Source organism: Auxenochlorella protothecoides (genome assembly GCF_000733215.1).
Source record: "Auxenochlorella protothecoides strain 0710 unplaced genomic scaffold scaffold70, whole genome shotgun sequence".
Lineage (NCBI taxonomy): Eukaryota > Viridiplantae > Chlorophyta > Trebouxiophyceae > Chlorellales > Chlorellaceae > Auxenochlorella > Auxenochlorella protothecoides.
In genome coordinates this window covers 1-15,673 of record NW_011934185.1, presented here as the reverse complement: position 1 = coordinate 15,673, position 15,673 = coordinate 1, and the positions used below count along the sequence as shown (strand labels likewise).

The window sequence follows — 15,673 nt, the reverse complement described above, 5'->3', positions numbered from 1 at the left end:
ACTTGGCGCCGGTGACCCCTTGCGCGGCGCGCACCGACTCGAAGAAGGGGTGCTTGAGCAGCGCGCGCGCGGGGGGCCGTGCGTCGCGCGGCAGCAGGCACAGGTTGATCAGCGCGGAGGAGGGGGGCCCGGGGGCACCTTCTGCAGACCCGCGGGCCGCACGCCCAGCGACACCTTGCGGTAGATCTGGGCCGCGTTCTTGCACTCCGCATAGGGGTACTCCAGCGTGCTCAGCTCCAGCAGGCACATGCCGAAGGAGTAGACGTCCACGCGGTCGTCGTACTCCTCCTCGTACAGCTCGGGGGCCATGAACTCTGGCGTGCCCAGCACCGACTGGGGCGCGGTGCGGGAGCGGAGCAGCGTGGCCAGGCCCAGGTCGCCGATCTTGACCACGCCGTCGGAGCCGTTGATGAAGATGTTGTCGCACTTGAGGTCGCGGTGGATGATGGGCGGGTTGTGGCCGTGCAGGTAGACCAGGCCGCACAGGATCTGCCAGGCCCAGCCCTTGAGCACCTCGGGGTCGGTGTGGCGGTGCCGGCGCCGGTACTGGCGCAGCGTGCCGCTGGTGAACAGCTCGGTGATGAAGTTGATGGTGCCGGCGCGGGGGTCGTACCACGAATCGCTGAAGGACATGATGTTCTTGTGCTTCAGCGCCTTGAGCACGCGCACCTCGGCGAAGATGCGCTCACGTTCCTCCCGGTTCTCCGCGTCCTTGTTGTTCATGAACTCCATGCCGCGGACCTGGTTCCAGGCCAGCTCGATGCCTGCATTTGTGGGTATTTTTTTTTTTTGGGGGGGGGGGGGATTTGGTGTGTGGGGGATGGAACCCTTTGTGCTGCCCCGGGGATCTGGGCATGCGGAGCACAGGGCACGCCGGCGAGCGCACTCCATGATCGCCGCCGTCCCAGCCCCCTCCACGCGCCCCTCCCCCATTGCTCACCCTCCTGGGTGTCAAAGGCCTTGTACACCACCTTGCAGGCCCCGCGCCCCAGGACCTGATCGAACTGCGGTATGCAGAGGGGGCGGCAGGCCTGGGGTCCTGCGCGTGGAGTATGCATCCCCACCCTGGGAACCCTGCCCTCATCGGGACACCCCCTTCCCATCCCCCGCATTTAAAGTGGGACAGCCCATGCCCTGCGCCCAGCCTCCGCCCCCCTGGACCACTCACCCTGCCATATCTCCCGCTGGGGTCCATCTCCGCGAACGTTGGGCCGTCGTAGTCGCTGTCGGGGGGCTCCACCCCGGACTGGGCCACATCTCCGGAGGCAGGGTGCTCCGTGAGGCTGCCCTCCGCCATGACGCCGGGCCTCCGCGGAGAGGCCGTGAGGATACCGATCACGCTATTCCGCGCAAGCGAGGGCGACATGCGCGGGCTGGGATAGGGTGTAACAGTCTGGGCAGAACGCCATGACGCTCCTGGTAGGGGACCGGCCGCGGGCTCGCGCTGGGATTCCAAAGGGTTCCTCTAATGGAAGATATGCTCTTTGGCAAGCAGCGGGACCCAGAAGGCACTGTCGCTGAACGCGCCGGGTGACGGAAACGTAGTTACCCGTCAACTCCAACAGCGCTCCCAAGATTCTGCCCCGGCTAGAGGGGACTCCAATCCCGTTCAAGTCTCATCCAAGAATTGCCACAAGCCGTCAGCTCTGGCCGATTCGCTACCTGTGCGGGCACAAGTCCGGGACCCACCAGCAGGTAGGGGTTCGCTCCTTGCCAAAACGGTAAGGCGGCCCCGGGACGAACGCTGGGCCCCGGGGGACAGATCGCGTCTGCGGTTCGGGCGCCGAGGGGGGCGTGGAGGCACCTTAACATTCACAATTTTGCCCCAAATCCGCCGGAAGCATCTGTTGAGAACCTTAAGAGCTTGAAATTGCTCACAGAAGGAGTCAGCTGCTCCGAGAATCCAGTCAGGCTGGTCTGACGCTCGCCCTGGTTCCCCTGCGATGACAGTGCTGGGTGGCCTGGCGAGCCTCCTCGGGCGCGGGAGGCGGGTCACGCGGACTGGATTCACGCAGCTCACGTCAAAGAATGGACCTCGTAATTTCTATAAGGGAAAGGGCTGTCTTCCGACGGGGCAGCATACCAAGAAAGGTGTGACCCCGTCAGGAGGGGGTCGTTGGGGGTGGTGAGGGATGCATCTCAGAGACGTATTGTATAGAAGCAGACACGACGGTAGCAACATCTCAAGTTCCCCATGCCAACAGGCGGATACGTCCAGCAAGCATGGCGGATGCCTGAGATTCTGGTCCCAGACCTCAGCAAGTTCAATGTAGGTGATCCGGGCGGGGAGGCTCGATGGTGCAGTCAAGGGACCCCTCACACATTCGAATGGCTTTACCAGATATGGCAGGCAGCATCTAACACCTGGTGTCCTCCACTCCCTGCTCCCACCCCTGTGCAGCTGAAGCCCTACGTAGCGGTGTCTATCTCACCCGTTTCCAAGTAGCCCTTCTCATCTAAATATCGGCCCTGCCTCAGCTTGAGTGACTGCCGAGCCGCTTCTCCTCTCTACATGAACACCTTTTCATACCGAAATGAATTGCTTGAATTGACGTGTCTGTGGAGTGTTTGCGTGGTGTAAAACCTGACAGAGTTGGAAGAGGGTTGTACAGGGGGAGACATGAGATTGCAGAGGTAGCAGGCTTGATGCTCACATTTAAGGCACACATCTGGGATGCACTGCATTCAAACCACCTCGAGCACGCAAGGTTAGAGTGTGGGTTCGATTACCATTCTGTGCCTTAACATCCTGCATTGACCCAGTGATGTGTCTACGAAAGCCGCGTGTCCCTGTCACGCATGGACACCCTGCAAGTTGGGCTCTCCATGCATTTACCGCTGCATGATCCTCGACCCATACTCCAGGCTATGGCTATGGGCTAATTTAGATATGACCTCGAGCGCAGGACCCCCTGCTCGACTGCTGGAGTGATCTCCCAACCCTGCGCACGACTCGCCGCGACTGCCATCGGCGTAGTGGCCGGACTGGACCCTTCATTCCTGGTCTAGACTCCCTATCACAAACCCCTCGATGCTGCGCTGGGCTGCCGCTCGCGGCTGGCTCTTGGCCCGAGCCCAGCCCAGCGCCGAGTGTGCCTGGCGGGCCTTCTCCACCCCTGCCGCCCCTGCAGCGGCGGCAGCGACGGGGGCGCACGCCGCCATCCCCCGCCCCGCCCCCACCCTGTCCCGGCGGGTGCGCCAGCTCATGCGGGAGTACCGCCAGCTGTCCAAGGCCCGGCTCAGCGCGCTGGTGGTGGCCACCTCTGGCGCGGGGTATGTGGGCGCCAGCGGCGCCGCCGTCGACTGGCCCGGCCTGGGCTGGACGGTGGCGGGGACCGCGCTGTGCGCGGCCTCGGCCAACGCCCTGAACCAGGTGTACGAGGTGGCCACCGACCGCCTCATGCGCCGCACCGCGGCGCGGCCGCTGCCCTCGGGGCGCATGGGCCGAGGCCACGCCCTGGCCTTTGCCGCCGCCACCGGCCTGGCCGGCGTGGGCTTGCTGGCCGCCAAGACCAACGGCCTGACCGCCGGGCTGGGCGCGGGCAACATCGTGCTGTACGCCGGGGTCTACACGCCACTCAAAGTCGTGTCGGTGGCCAACACCTGGGTCGGTGCGGCAGTCGGGGCGGTCCCTCCGCTCATGGGCTGGGCGGCGGCGTCCGGGGGTTTGGACGTGGGAGCCGCCATCCTGGCCCTCGGCCTCTACTTCTGGCAGCTCCCCCACTTCATGGCCATCGCCTGGCTCTCCAGGTGTGTTTGAGGGGAGAAGGGGGGGCGACACCTTCGAAGGAGGGATGTGACTATGGGGTAGGGTGCGCTGGAGGCTGGCCCCTGGTCTCGGAGGGCGGCGATCAGGACCTAGGAGGCATGGCTTTGGAGGGGAGCAGCGCTGGCGCGGCGCCTTTTCTCTGATCCACCTCACCTACCCCTATGCATCTTCCCCCGGCCCGCTGCATCCGCAAGTGACACAGGCACACCCCACACATCACCATCCAACCCCTTCCAATCTCAACACCCCCAAACATGCCAGGGCGGACTACGCGGCAGGGGGCCACCGCATGCTGTCCTTGCTGGACCCGACAGGGAAGCGAGTCGCGGCCTGCGCCCTGCGCAACTGCTTCTACCTCTTCCCCCTGGGCATCCTGGCGGCCTGGCTGGGCGTCACCTCCCCCTACTTTGCCTACGAGTCGGGTGGGTATTTGGGAAGGGAGGAAGGCGGGTGAGGCGAGACGTGCTGTGTCCTACGTCATGGCAGTCTGAGCAGGGGAAAGGGAGTCCGGGCGCAGGTTACAAGTGCCGTTCATGTCATCCCCCCTAGCAAAGAGCTCGCTGGAACACCTCCGCAGAGTCCTTCCGCTCGTCACCGTTCCTCAACCTCCTACATACACTCTCACAAACCTCACAGCCTTCGTGACGGCGGGCATGACGCTGTGCGCCGCCAAGTTCACGTCCTCCCCCACCACCGCCAACGCGCGGCTCCTGCTGCGAGCCTCCCTGCTCCACCTCCCCATCTTCATGGGTGCCTTCCTGCTCCACCGCCAGCCCAACACCAGCCAAGATCGTCCGGGCCTGCTCTGGGACCAGGCCACACGGCTGGGACTGGCCAGGGCACGCACGGAGGGCGAGGGCGTGGCCAGCACAGCGTGGGCTGGTGAGCGGGGGTTGGCTGGTGATTGCTGGGCTGGGGCGGCTGGGGCGCATGGGAAGGGGCCGTGGAGACCAAGCCGAGATTTTGCGTGCCGTCGTGCCGCACTGAGCCCGTCCATCGCCGCCGCCCATGTGACCCCCACCCACACTACCCTCGCCCAGGCTCGACGGCGCCGAGGGCCAGCCTCTTCGGCTGGCGCATGGACGAGGAGGGCGTGGCCCCGCCCGTGTCGCTGATGGTGGCCCCGCGGATCGGGGGCTTGCCGTCCCTTAGGTGCCCCTCCGTGGCCCTCGCCCAGGGGACCGGGAGCGAAGACCGGGCAGGGGACGACAAGGAGAAGCTGCGATAGCCCTGGGCGCTTTGGTGGCCGACCCCTCATCCATGTGCTCCCCACACTCCTCTCTACCCCAATTACTCCTTGAAGAATTCCCCACTTGAATGCCTGGCCCGCAGAGTACTTGTGTACAACATGATATCGAGGACAGGAGTGTTGGCACCTGGGATGCTCGGGTGCTCGTCCTGATGACGCTGCATTGTGCCATGGACAAGAGCCCCAGGGCAGCACCGCACTCGGCAAAGCCCACACCGACCCACCGTACAAACACCCCACACCAGCCCCTCAAATGAGGGGCAGCTGCATGGTGCCCAGCTTGTCTGCCAGGGCCACATGCGCGCGTATGAGGTTAGAAAAGTAGAGGGTCAGCAGCACGTCGTTCTGGCTGCTGGACAGCGCCTCCTCGAATTCATGGGCCGGGAAGCGCGGCACCGCTGCCACGGCGTCCGCCAGCGCCCGACCGACAGCCACGTTACCGGGCGTCTTGCCCGCCTGCGGGTCGAAGAGGAGGGTGAAGGACTCGGTGCGTGAATGGAGTGCAGACGGGTGCGGTGTGGAGGAATGTCAGTAGAAGTAGCGAGGAACGCTGACGGGAGCGGTGCGCAGCGCTGAAGCTGCGCCATGTCTTCCAATGGCCCAAGGCTTACGTGTGGGTGCTGTGGCCAGCGCCTGCATGCATCCGTCTCCCTTTCCCCACCCCTGAAACACGCAAACAACTGGTCCCCCATTCCACCACCCACCACGACGGCGTCGACGTAGGCGGCAGCGGTGGAGAGCGCGGCGCGCAGGCGGTGCAGCGCCTCCACCACCTCCTCCTCCTCCTCCTGGGCCCCCAGCCTCGTCTCCTCCGTGGCCAGCAGGTCGGTGCCCAGCTGCTCCAGGTCGGTGGAGGTGATGCGGCAGGCCACCTCTTGGAACTCTCGCGCCAGCTCGCGGCCCTGGATGGAAAGCGCGCGCGAGGCGTGCGCACGCACGGCCAGCGCGCCGTCGCGGAGGCTGGTGTCCACGGTGAGCAGCGCCGGGCTGGCGCACTCGTTGGCGTAGAAGGACTGGATGAGGGCGTCGGAGCCGGACACCTCGGCGTGGGTGGAGAACCAGCCCACGATCTGCTCGCGCGGGTTGACCTTCTGCTGCAGCGCCGCCATGGTCTGGTGGTGCTGCACGTCAAGCGCCACCTGTGGCAGGGAAGAAGGGGGGTGGGGGTGTCATGAGGCCACGAGAAGGTGTCACTGAGATGAAACGAGGTATTTACTGCAAAAATTTGGATGAAAAGGGTGAGGAAGATGATCCTCATCAGTGGATGGGGGCTGAAACGCCCGGCAGTGCCAGCAGTTACCTGTGCCCACCAATGGTCTCACCCACCTCAACAACGATCCCAAAACATCCAAGCATCCTCACACCGCACCTGGTCGTTGTTCTCGCTGTGGGGTACGGCGTAGCAGCTCCGCACGTCAATGATGCCGTCAGACACCGTGCCCAGCAGGGTGCCGATCACGCGCTTCTGTCCTTGGTTGCGCCGAATGTAGGCATCGCAGATTGTAAACAGGACCACGGGGTGCACCTGCACGGTGGACTCGGTGAAGCCCAGCGGGAGCGTCAAGGGCGCCACCATGACACCCTGATCCCCTGTGACGGCAGCAGCTGCGAGCGGAGTTGCGCGACGCTAATTCGATTGGCTCTACACGCAAGCCTTCTTGTTTCCACACACGGCATATGGTATGGGCATGGCCCATTCGACGGTGCAGGAGGGTCCGGGAGAGTGGCTCACTCCGCGCCTCGGCAATTCACGAGCGGAGCATTCTGCAGTACCTCCAGGCGGCTGCGTGGCGGGGTACGCGCTGGAGTGAACCGATTCCCTATCACTCAGGTGTCTACATGAAGCACAGCACTGCGAGCCTGAAGGTGCTCGGGGCTGGAGACTCGTAGCAGGGAGCTCCACGCTGTGCGTGGGTGCTCCGGGTCATGCTGTGCTGACGCCAAGCTGAGATGACCGGCTCATGCAGGTCCGCATGGCGGCCTGCCAGACTTATTGTGACTGGGAGCGGCCTTCAGGCCAGCCCCAGATCCTGAGCGGATGGCGATGGTGCGACTCCGCCCTTCTCGCTTCCCGCAGGCTGCTTGGCGTCGGCCTGCGCCGCCTCCTCGCTCCCAACATACCCGGCAAGGACTGTGACGGCGCCGATCCATTGCCGCAGCATGGTGGCGAAGAAGAGGGCCATGATGGGGAGGGTCTTGGGGAGCTGGCCGCCACTGCAAAGGGTGGTAATGTTGGAATGTGGTCGTTGATATCGGTGTGAGGTGTGAGATGCGGCCGTGAGGTGGGGCCTGAACCATAGGGATGTCCGGGGGGTATGGAATTCTTCTCGCTGATGCAAGAGATAACTTTCACATCAGACATCCAGTGCACCCAATCCAGCATCGACCAGGAGATACCAAACATTCATGAATGGCCATCCTGCAGTCCTCCCCCTCTCACCTGAGGAGCAGCAGCGTTTGTTGGAGCAGGCTGCTCGCCGACTTCCCGGACTGGGCCCCCACCACATCGATGGCTGCCTTGCCTGTGCATAGAGGTGGAGCGTTTGATGTGAAACCTGCCAGCCATGAGCCATGTCTGCCCGGCTCTGCCGTAAGGAGAATGGGAAGAGCGGCCGTCTGGGGCTCCTGCACCGCCGTGGCACGTGGTTGCCAAGCAGACGGGAGGCTCCCTGACAGCAGGGGGGACCCATGGCTGCCCTCGTCACCTTTGCTGCGCGACTCGTCGTCCAGCCCGATGTACACCATCTCCTCCGCGGGCTTGAACAGCGAGAACTTGGCCCCCTTGACCAGCACCTGGAGCAGGGCTCCCACGCATGACCAGCGTCTTCAGGGCCATCGGCCCATTCAGGGTGCCTGCTTGGGGAATGCGGGGTGTGCAGGGTTTGCTTTGGGGAGAAAGCACGGAGACCAGCCTCCCACAAAACATTAAACACACCCCCGACTCCCCACGGCCACCTCGCCACCCCTTCTGCCCCGCCCCCCCCCCCCCCTTAACGCCCCCCCCAGCCCCCCTCTCCACACCTGACAGCCAGAAGTTGTAACCGATGCAGCCCAGGAAGAAGGGGGTGCCGGCATAGAGCATGAGGCGAGGCGTGGTCTTGGCCACGCCCTCCCAGCCCAGGCGCGCGAAGAGGGTGGGCGACAGGAGCATGAGCGACCCCGTCACGATGCCGGTCCACATGGCGGTGTCTCCCAGGATGGCAGAGTAGGCCGCGGGAGTGGTGGCCAGGCGGTGCAGGTGGTGCTTCCATGCCAGGTCCAGGAGGTTCGAGGTGATGCCCTGGGACGTGTGGGAAGGAGGGTGGGACGAGGGTGGGGGACGAGGGAAGGGGCGTCGGAGGCTGGACATGCGTGGGAGGACTGATGGGTGTGGGGTTTGTAGGAGTGGGCATGGCAGATCCAGGCCCCACGATCAGGGCATGAGGCGGAGATGGCGTGCCGAGGGGAGTCTTGCAATGGTACAGCATCTCCCCGTCAGACCCACCCATTTCCTTCCCTCCTCAACCCCAGCCCATGCAATCAATCTTACGCCCTGCCCACTCTCTCGCGCGGTCCCCGCCCCCCCCTTCCCCCCTTCCTCGAATACACACACCTGGCTGATGGCCAAGAGGGCCAGGCACCGGATCTGCGGCGACTGGCGCAGGAAGTGCCAGGCCTGGCCCAGCGACATGGCCGCCGGCGAGCCGCCCCCTGCCCCCCGCGCCGCCCTCCTCGTCCGAGGACGAGTCGCCCGGGGCGGGGTCTTCGAAGGTGGCGACAGCGCGCGCCCCCGCCGGCGGCGGCGGCGCGTGACTGGCCCTGAACCGCGCCGCGATCCAGCTCTGCAGCGCCATGATGGCGAGGCACAGGCCGCAGCACAGCCCCAGCATGGCCTGCAGCCGGGCCGCGTAGCCGGCGCGCGCGCGCGCCGCGCCGGAGAAGGCCAGGCGCATTGTGCGCCCCGCCAGCGTCTGCGCGATGTTGGCCCCGATGCCGAACAGCGGGTACAGGACGGGGGCTTCGGCCATGGAGGTAGTCTCGTTGGCCAGGCCCCAGAAGAGCAGGCTGAGGCAGACGTCGCCCCACAGCTCCGAGGCGCAGTAGAAGAGGGTGAACATCCAGTTGCGCAGCATGCCCACGCCGCCCGCCAGCCCCAGCGGGAGCCGGGGGCCGAGCCAGGCGGCCAGCGGGCCGAGGTGCAGGGATTCGTGGACCGGGTAGAACAGCGCAAACCTGGGAGGCGGGAGGGGTTTGCGGGGGGCGGTGGTGTGTGTGTGTGGCGGGGGGCGGAGCGGCGGAGGAGCGGAGGCGGTGGAGCCGTGCATGCGTGCGAGACAGAGAGGCATCTGGATCTGAGCAGGCGCGAGGGGTAGGCAGCTGAGGCGGGGGGGGGGCGTCATGCGAGGGCGGGGTCCAGGCAGCACCAGGGCGGCGGCGGCGAGCCCATAACCGCTGTGAGCTCCCAGGATCCCAGAAAACTGGCTCGTACCCACCCGCCCAGGAAGCAGAGGAAGCAGGAGATGGTGATGTTGAACAGGTGGCGGCGCGCCAGTCGCTGGGTGCCCCACGAAAAGGCGAGGAGGAAGGCAAAGGAGGCCGGCAGCACGCCATAGACTGGGAAGGGTTTGGGTGGGGAGAAACCGTGGGGCTGGCTGCTCGCAGGGTGCTGATGCAGGGCGCATGCCATGCAGGCCGGGGGGGGCAGGGGCATGGCGACTCGTGCTGACCGCTCGGAGCCCCACCTCAGCCTCGACCACGCCCCGCGTCGCCACCCACCTGTGATGAAGGGGATGACCTGTGTCCCCCCGCCGACCGCGGTGATGACCAATGTGTCCTTCAGCGTGTCCATCACGGTGTTGACAAAGGCCATGAGGAAGAAGAGGGTGGCCATGGGTAGGAACCTGGCGGGAGTGGGGGAGGAGGGGCAGTCAGATCCAACTTCCAGGGCGGCGCACCTGTGACAATGGAGCAGCGAGTCGGTCTTTGCCGATCCACCGGCGGGCGCCGAGCTGCAGGTCGAAATGCGAAGGGCTCCTCTGCTTCCTGATCTGCCACCCCCAGACTCACTTCCTCCACAGGCTCAGGAGCTTGGGCCGGGCAGGTGCAGGAGCGCGGTAGCTCTCAGGCGGCAGCGCACCATTGGAGGCACCCTGACTCGATGCAGCCGGGGTCGCAGGCCGGGCCGGCCGGCCACCAGCGCTGCCGGGGCCTGTGCAGAGGCGCCAGGGCGCACTCCTTGCATTTTGAGGCAGCCTCGAGTCAAGCCAGGTGCCTGGGCCTCGGAGGGGCTTGCTGCTGCTGAACGGTCCCGATGTGCATCGCGGCACTGTGGCCGCGCGGCGGCCCAGCGCACACGGCCTGACCCTGTGATTGATTGGGAGGCACAGGATCCAGCTTCTACCTGCTACGCCCCTCCTTGGGGTCCCCTGGTCTGCATGCCCATGCAGAAACCCTACAGCAGGATGGGACAGGCACAGGCGGCCGAGACACAGCAGCTGACATGGTACCTGAGCAGGCTCGGGCCCGTCGTGAGAGCGGATGATGCCATGATATTCGTCACAACAATTCCTCCATTTCAGCGAGGTTGTGAGCCCAGTGAGGGCTGTGCCCGCGGAGGGAGCTCGGGTGTCAGGTGTGAGTGGCTTGGCCGACAGCCTGGAGGCGAGGAGCAGAAAGTGGGTGCATGCGTTGGCAGCCAATGTCCTCTTCGTCCAGACCCCGCTCACGTCAAAGGAGGAGCTGCTGTACACCGCGAACTGCCCTCCTCTCCAGTGTGGAGGCATGGTGAGTTCGAGCGCGGTGGGGTGGGATGCGAGGCCCTGGCTTTGCTGAGCTGGCGCCTCGGCAGAGCGAGTGGAGGGGTGGTGAGGATCTGCGTTTCATAGCGTCACTGAGGGATTCTGCATCTAAGACACAACATTTAACCCGCAGACAGGCATCTAGGAGGACCTGCTGCGTGTGGATGCCAGGCGCATCCCGGCGGGATGCAGATGGACACAGGGGATGGCCCCTCACGACGAGGTGGTCGAGGGCCACGCCGAGGGGGAAATCGCCCCCCACAATCCACTGGCCGGCACAATGATCAGTATAGCAATAACAGACCCGATAACTATCAAGGTACGAGCGGTGCTGCCCTGCGGCACTGTGCGCTTGCGTGATGCTGGGCACCTTGCTCACTGTTCCTGCAATTCATCCGTTCCAAGCACAGGCGGAACGAGTGGGAGACAGAACGACACATACTACAACTCTGGATACCAAGATCAGTACCACCAAGGCTGGCAGAACGGGAGAGGGCGGGGCCGAGGCTACTTCGGAGGTGTGCCTGGGTGTGTGTCAGGAGGGGGTGCTACCTCTTGCTTTGCAGATACACAGCCGTGCAGGTGGGGTGCACGAAATCCCTTCCTTGCTCCCACAACCTGTGTCGTGCTTCCGTTTGTCACAGGCCGAGGCTCGCAGAACCCCGGCTACCAGCAGCAGCAAGGCTACAGCAGCAACCGGGGGGGCAGGGGCCGGGGGCGCGGTCGGAGTCAGCCTGGCCAGTCCCAGCCTGCCCCTGAGCCCCTCCCAGACGACGTGGAGTTCCTGGCCGAGCTGAAGGGGCACACAGGCAAGGTCACAGTGGTGGCCATGGATCAAGGGTCGGGCCAGCTCTTCACAGGCAGCCACGATGGGACCGTTCGGGTCTGGAGTTGTGCTTCAGGGGAGGTGCGTGACCGCAGGGGTCAGGGGTGGAAAGTGAGTGGATGAATGTGGCGGTGCGTGTGTGGAGGGCAGGGCACATCCATCCTGTGGCCGTCTGGACCGCAGCATCGGCGGGATGCTGTGGTGGAATCGCTTGCCCTGGGGCGGAGATGCCCGTTTCGCATGCACTGCCTCATGGCAAGTACAACTACAATCGTCTGTGCAGTGCGTCAGCACGGTGGATGTGGGCGGCGAGGTGGACTCTCTCCTGCTGGAGGCTGGATTCTTGTTCGTGGGGATCAAGACCCCTGCCAACCAGGGCCAGATCAAGGCCTGGAACATGTCCACCAACCAGGAGACCGTGCTCGAAGGCCACACGGTGAGCCTGGGCGGTCATGAGGAGGGGAGAGACTCTGGAGGCAGTGGGGCCGGTGACAGAAGTGCAGCACTGGGCTTGTTCGAGTACGGCAGAGGGGACGAGAAACGTGCAGAGGAGGGTGACTGTTGCTGCGTGTATGCAACTGTCGTCGTGGACGTGCAAAGCTTTGTTCCAGGCCCGACCCAGTTTGCCCAGATCCAGTTACTGGCATGCTTGGCATCCTCTGCCGCTGCCCGACATGCGCACGCCACTGCTCAGATCGAAAACTCTGAGCTGCCACAGGCTCCTCAACCCCCTGTCGACCCAGAGCCAACCCTCGGCGCCCCACTGCCCACACTCTCCCAGGGTCAAGTCCTGTCCCTGGCGGCCGCGGGCGGGATGCTCTTCTCCGGCGCCCAGGACGCCACAATCCGGGTGTGGAAGCCCAGCCCCCTCGCCGGCTTCGAGTGCAGTGCTGTGCTGCGGGCCGACGGCGGTGGGCATTCGTCCCCGGTCAGCTGCCTCTGTGCCTCCGGGCCGTACCTCTTCTCCGCAGACTTCAAGGGCAATATCAAGGCACGCGAGTGGCATGTTGGAGTGGGCGGGTGGCGCGGCTTCCCATGTCCAGTGCCCGGGGAATGGTGTGTAAGGGGTAGGCAAGCCGATGTTGGACAACTTCCTGGGCCCATGCTTTGACGTAGTGTGCGTCTCCGGCAGCCAGCTCATCCCCCACCTACTGCAACCACCTGGCCAAGCAGTGGCTGGCCGGGCGCAGCAGGCGCCCTCCCACACCCTCGCCGCGTCCAATCCATGCACACCCAAGCACTGCCATGGATCACCCCAGTCCCACCCCGCAATCCCCCACCCCCGCCTCCATCCCAGGTCTGGGACGTGACTGCCGGCGTGCTGCGCCAGGCCGTGGACCGCGCGCACTCGGGCGCCGCGCTGGCGGCCATCACGGACCTCTTCGTCTGGCAGAACTGCCTCTTCTCCGGATCCCTGGACGGGTGCATCAAGGTGTGGGAACCCTGCCCAGACCCCTCGGCGGTGATCAACGCCGCGCCCTCCTTCGTCTTCCCGGACGCGGCGGAGGGCGGCGCGGCGGCGAGGTCGCCCACGGGGCCGCGGCCGCGCCCCGGCGGGCCGGCCCCCGCCCTGCCCGGCATCCTGGCCCTGGCGGGGCTGACCGACCCGGCGGGGCGGGCGGTGCTCATGGTCTCCTACAACGGCGAGCCCGTCATCCGGCTCTGGGAGCTGCCCTCCTTCGAGGGGCGGGGGGTCCTGTCCGGGGTGAAGAACGTGCGCGCCATGACCGGGTACAGCGCCGGGAACCTGCTGCTCTCCGGCGACGAGCGGGGGCAGGTGAAGATCTGGAGGTGGCGCGAGCTGCCCCAGGCCAACGCCGGGGCCTTCTGAATGGGGTCTCCGGTGGCAGCCTCCCCTCCTGCTCGGCCTCGCCGGGCCTGATGAACATCCTCCGGGCCGTGCCCTGTACACGCTCGTGCCTGCCCACCCATGCCCCCGGGACCATGCACGGTGCCTGCTGCTGCTGCTGAGGACTGTGCAAGGAAAGCTTGCCAACAGGGCGACAGGCATGGGCGCACAAGGGGTATGCATTCAGGCAGGGGAAGGGAGTGAGCACCGGGGCCCGTGTCCCAGCCAGCGGCCCTGGTGGGACCACCCAGGAGCTCTCTTGCGGGTTCCAGCTTGGATATCCGGGGAGGGGTCTGGAAAGCTCCAGCACGATCCACAGGCCCCACCTGGCCAGGAGGGTGCCCTCCAGCCCTCATGCCTCCTCTGGCCTCGCCACGACGGCCACGCCCATGGCCCTGCAGGTGCCGACCAGGGACTTGCAGACAGACTTGAGAGGGATGTGCGGCACATCGGCCTGCTTTGCCAGTGCGATCTCGTAGATGTGCTTCAGCGAGATCGTGCCTGCCACATCGTGCCCGGGCTTCTGGCTCCCCGACTCCAATCCAGCTGCCTTCTTGATGAAGTAGGAGGCTGGCGGCGTCTTCATGACCTGCATCGGATGGTGGAGGGGTTGGACATCCCTGGGTCGAATCCCAACAAGCTTGGCAAGGGCCAAGGGGGGCACCCGCATGCACGCAGGGGGGCGGCTGCCCGAGCGCCGCGCCCTGCAGATCACTCACGTATGTGAACTTCTTGTCGGGAGTCGGGAAGATGACGACGGGAATAGGGACGTCAGGCTGCATGGCGTGATGGCGGAGAATCCGCAGCATGTTGGGTGCCACTGCATGCATCCTGAGACCATGCTGGATGCCAGACAAGCGCCACTGCAGGTCAAGAGCCAGGCGTGCAAGCCGATGCAGGACCCCCAGCACCTTGATGTCGGCGGTCTTCGCATTAAAGTCCTTGCAAAAGTCCATGATCTTCAGGCCTGCCTGGCCGAGGGCCGGACCCACAGGGGGGGCTGGCTTGGCTTGGCCGGCATTGATGACTACACGGATTCGTGTGGCAGCAGCCTTCACGGCCTTGGACATGATTCTTGGGCCCCACGCCCCACAGGGGTGGGTGGGCAGGGGGGTGCAGGCGCGCAAGCGTGTGTGTGTCGGTGTGCACCCCTGCGTTCCTGCACTGAATAGAGTCTGGGAGCAATGGGCGCTATGCAGATGGTTGGAATGCAAATAATAATCTCAACATGTAAGGCTCCCTTTCTGTATCGTGACCATTTGTGTAAGGGCGAGACCCAGCGCGAGGCGCGAGCCTGTCCCTCATTGGATACGTGGACCGAAAAGAAACGATGGAGTGACCGTGAAATGCGCGCTGGTCACTCCGAAGGGAGGAGAAGGGCATCTTCCGTAGCAGCAGTGTTCTCTGGGAAAAAACATCGACTATCGGGTGGACACTCTCTTTCAAAGCCAGATCCTCCTCAGTATCACACTTTTCGATTGTAGGGACGAACGCGGAAAGTGCTTGTAGGTGTACATCTCATACGGAAATGGTGTCCTACGCGGAAGATGGGACCCCTATATCGCTACCAGGGCAAGAATTTTGCCGCATGTGAGCTGGTCTATCACCTCAGCGGGTCACTCATTCGCTTGGGAAATCGCTATCCTTTCTGTACGCTTGCCTTGAAGACCTCTGCATGTTCCCGACCGCCCGTGTGCCTGACGTATCTCAAACGTACACGACTGCAGCTCGTGGTTGTGCAAGAAGCGATTTCCGCGAGAGTTGCCTCACAATGACGCTGTCATCGCGGCTAAGGGAGGTGGCGCAAGGCTAGATGTAGACGGCTCCGCGGTGAGCACTCCTGGAGGGCTGGGCTTGAGGGCTTGGTGAGGACATGCCGCTTCCTTGGAGAATTCATACATCCGTGTTCTACCATGCCCGATACGTACCTTGCTGAGCAAGTTCATCCCTTTGCAGGCACATGACGGGACGTTGATTCTTCACCCGCGTCCAAAAGGGGAACTCTCTGCGTCTGATTCCGATGATGAGGGTTTTTTACCCCAGTCAGACAGCTTGACAAAGTGGAAGTCGATCCCGAGATGGAAGCCAGGTGCGTGACTGAGAGCATGCATTGGCAAAGTAGGCCGCTCTAAGCGCTGACCCTGGGCGGTGATCATTGTCAGAGCAGGTGCCAGATACCTTCCTACTATGAATCGCCAAGCCT

General features: G+C 64.6%; 7 protein-coding genes across 7 annotated transcripts; 3 read left to right on the top strand and 4 right to left on the bottom strand.

The window, feature by feature from the left end:
- Positions 1–108: 108 nt before the first annotated feature.
- F751_5809 (putative serine/threonine-protein kinase WNK2) lies at positions 109–1,297 on the bottom strand (the record flags this gene model as incomplete). Its single annotated transcript, XM_011398328.1, has 3 exons — positions 109–764; positions 941–1,004; positions 1,169–1,297. The coding sequence occupies 3 exons, from the start codon at positions 1,295–1,297 to the stop codon at positions 109–111; spliced, it is 849 nt and encodes a 282-aa protein (XP_011396630.1).
- A 1,734-nt stretch (positions 1,298–3,031) lies between these two features.
- F751_5808 (Protoheme IX farnesyltransferase, mitochondrial) lies at positions 3,032–4,997 on the top strand (the record flags this gene model as incomplete). Its single annotated transcript, XM_011398327.1, has 4 exons — positions 3,032–3,750; positions 4,031–4,191; positions 4,406–4,651; positions 4,810–4,997. 4 exons carry the CDS (start codon positions 3,032–3,034, stop codon positions 4,995–4,997), a joined length of 1,314 nt encoding a protein of 437 aa, XP_011396629.1.
- A 270-nt stretch (positions 4,998–5,267) lies between these two features.
- On the bottom strand, positions 5,268–6,594 carry F751_5806 (Eukaryotic translation initiation factor 3 subunit F; the record flags this gene model as incomplete). The annotated part of the gene is made up of 3 exons (XM_011398325.1): positions 5,268–5,474; positions 5,723–6,157; positions 6,388–6,594. 3 exons carry the CDS (start codon positions 6,592–6,594, stop codon positions 5,268–5,270), a joined length of 849 nt encoding a protein of 282 aa, XP_011396627.1.
- On the top strand, positions 5,877–6,026 carry F751_5807 (hypothetical protein; the record flags this gene model as incomplete). Its single annotated transcript, XM_011398326.1, has 1 exon — positions 5,877–6,026. One exon carries the CDS (start codon positions 5,877–5,879, stop codon positions 6,024–6,026), a length of 150 nt encoding a protein of 49 aa, XP_011396628.1.
- A 436-nt stretch (positions 6,595–7,030) lies between the features above and the next one.
- On the bottom strand, positions 7,031–9,888 carry F751_5805 (ADP,ATP carrier protein 1, chloroplastic; the record flags this gene model as incomplete). The annotated part of the gene is made up of 9 exons (XM_011398324.1): positions 7,031–7,232; positions 7,459–7,540; positions 7,724–7,811; positions 7,837–7,871; positions 8,040–8,298; positions 8,611–8,673; positions 9,011–9,230; positions 9,491–9,611; positions 9,774–9,888. The coding sequence occupies 9 exons, from the start codon at positions 9,886–9,888 to the stop codon at positions 7,031–7,033; spliced, it is 1,185 nt and encodes a 394-aa protein (XP_011396626.1).
- Positions 9,889–11,075: 1,187 nt separating this feature from the next.
- F751_5804 (Zinc finger CCCH domain-containing protein 59) lies at positions 11,076–13,452 on the top strand (the record flags this gene model as incomplete). Its single annotated transcript, XM_011398323.1, has 6 exons — positions 11,076–11,313; positions 11,440–11,678; positions 11,905–12,057; positions 12,403–12,633; positions 12,919–13,053; positions 13,291–13,452. 6 exons carry the CDS (start codon positions 11,076–11,078, stop codon positions 13,450–13,452), a joined length of 1,158 nt encoding a protein of 385 aa, XP_011396625.1.
- A 370-nt stretch (positions 13,453–13,822) lies between these two features.
- Positions 13,823–14,540, bottom strand: F751_5803 (54S ribosomal protein L19, mitochondrial; the record flags this gene model as incomplete). Its single annotated transcript, XM_011398322.1, has 3 exons — positions 13,823–14,059; positions 14,190–14,246; positions 14,382–14,540. The coding sequence occupies 3 exons, from the start codon at positions 14,538–14,540 to the stop codon at positions 13,823–13,825; spliced, it is 453 nt and encodes a 150-aa protein (XP_011396624.1).
- Positions 14,541–15,673: the final 1,133 nt, after the last annotated feature.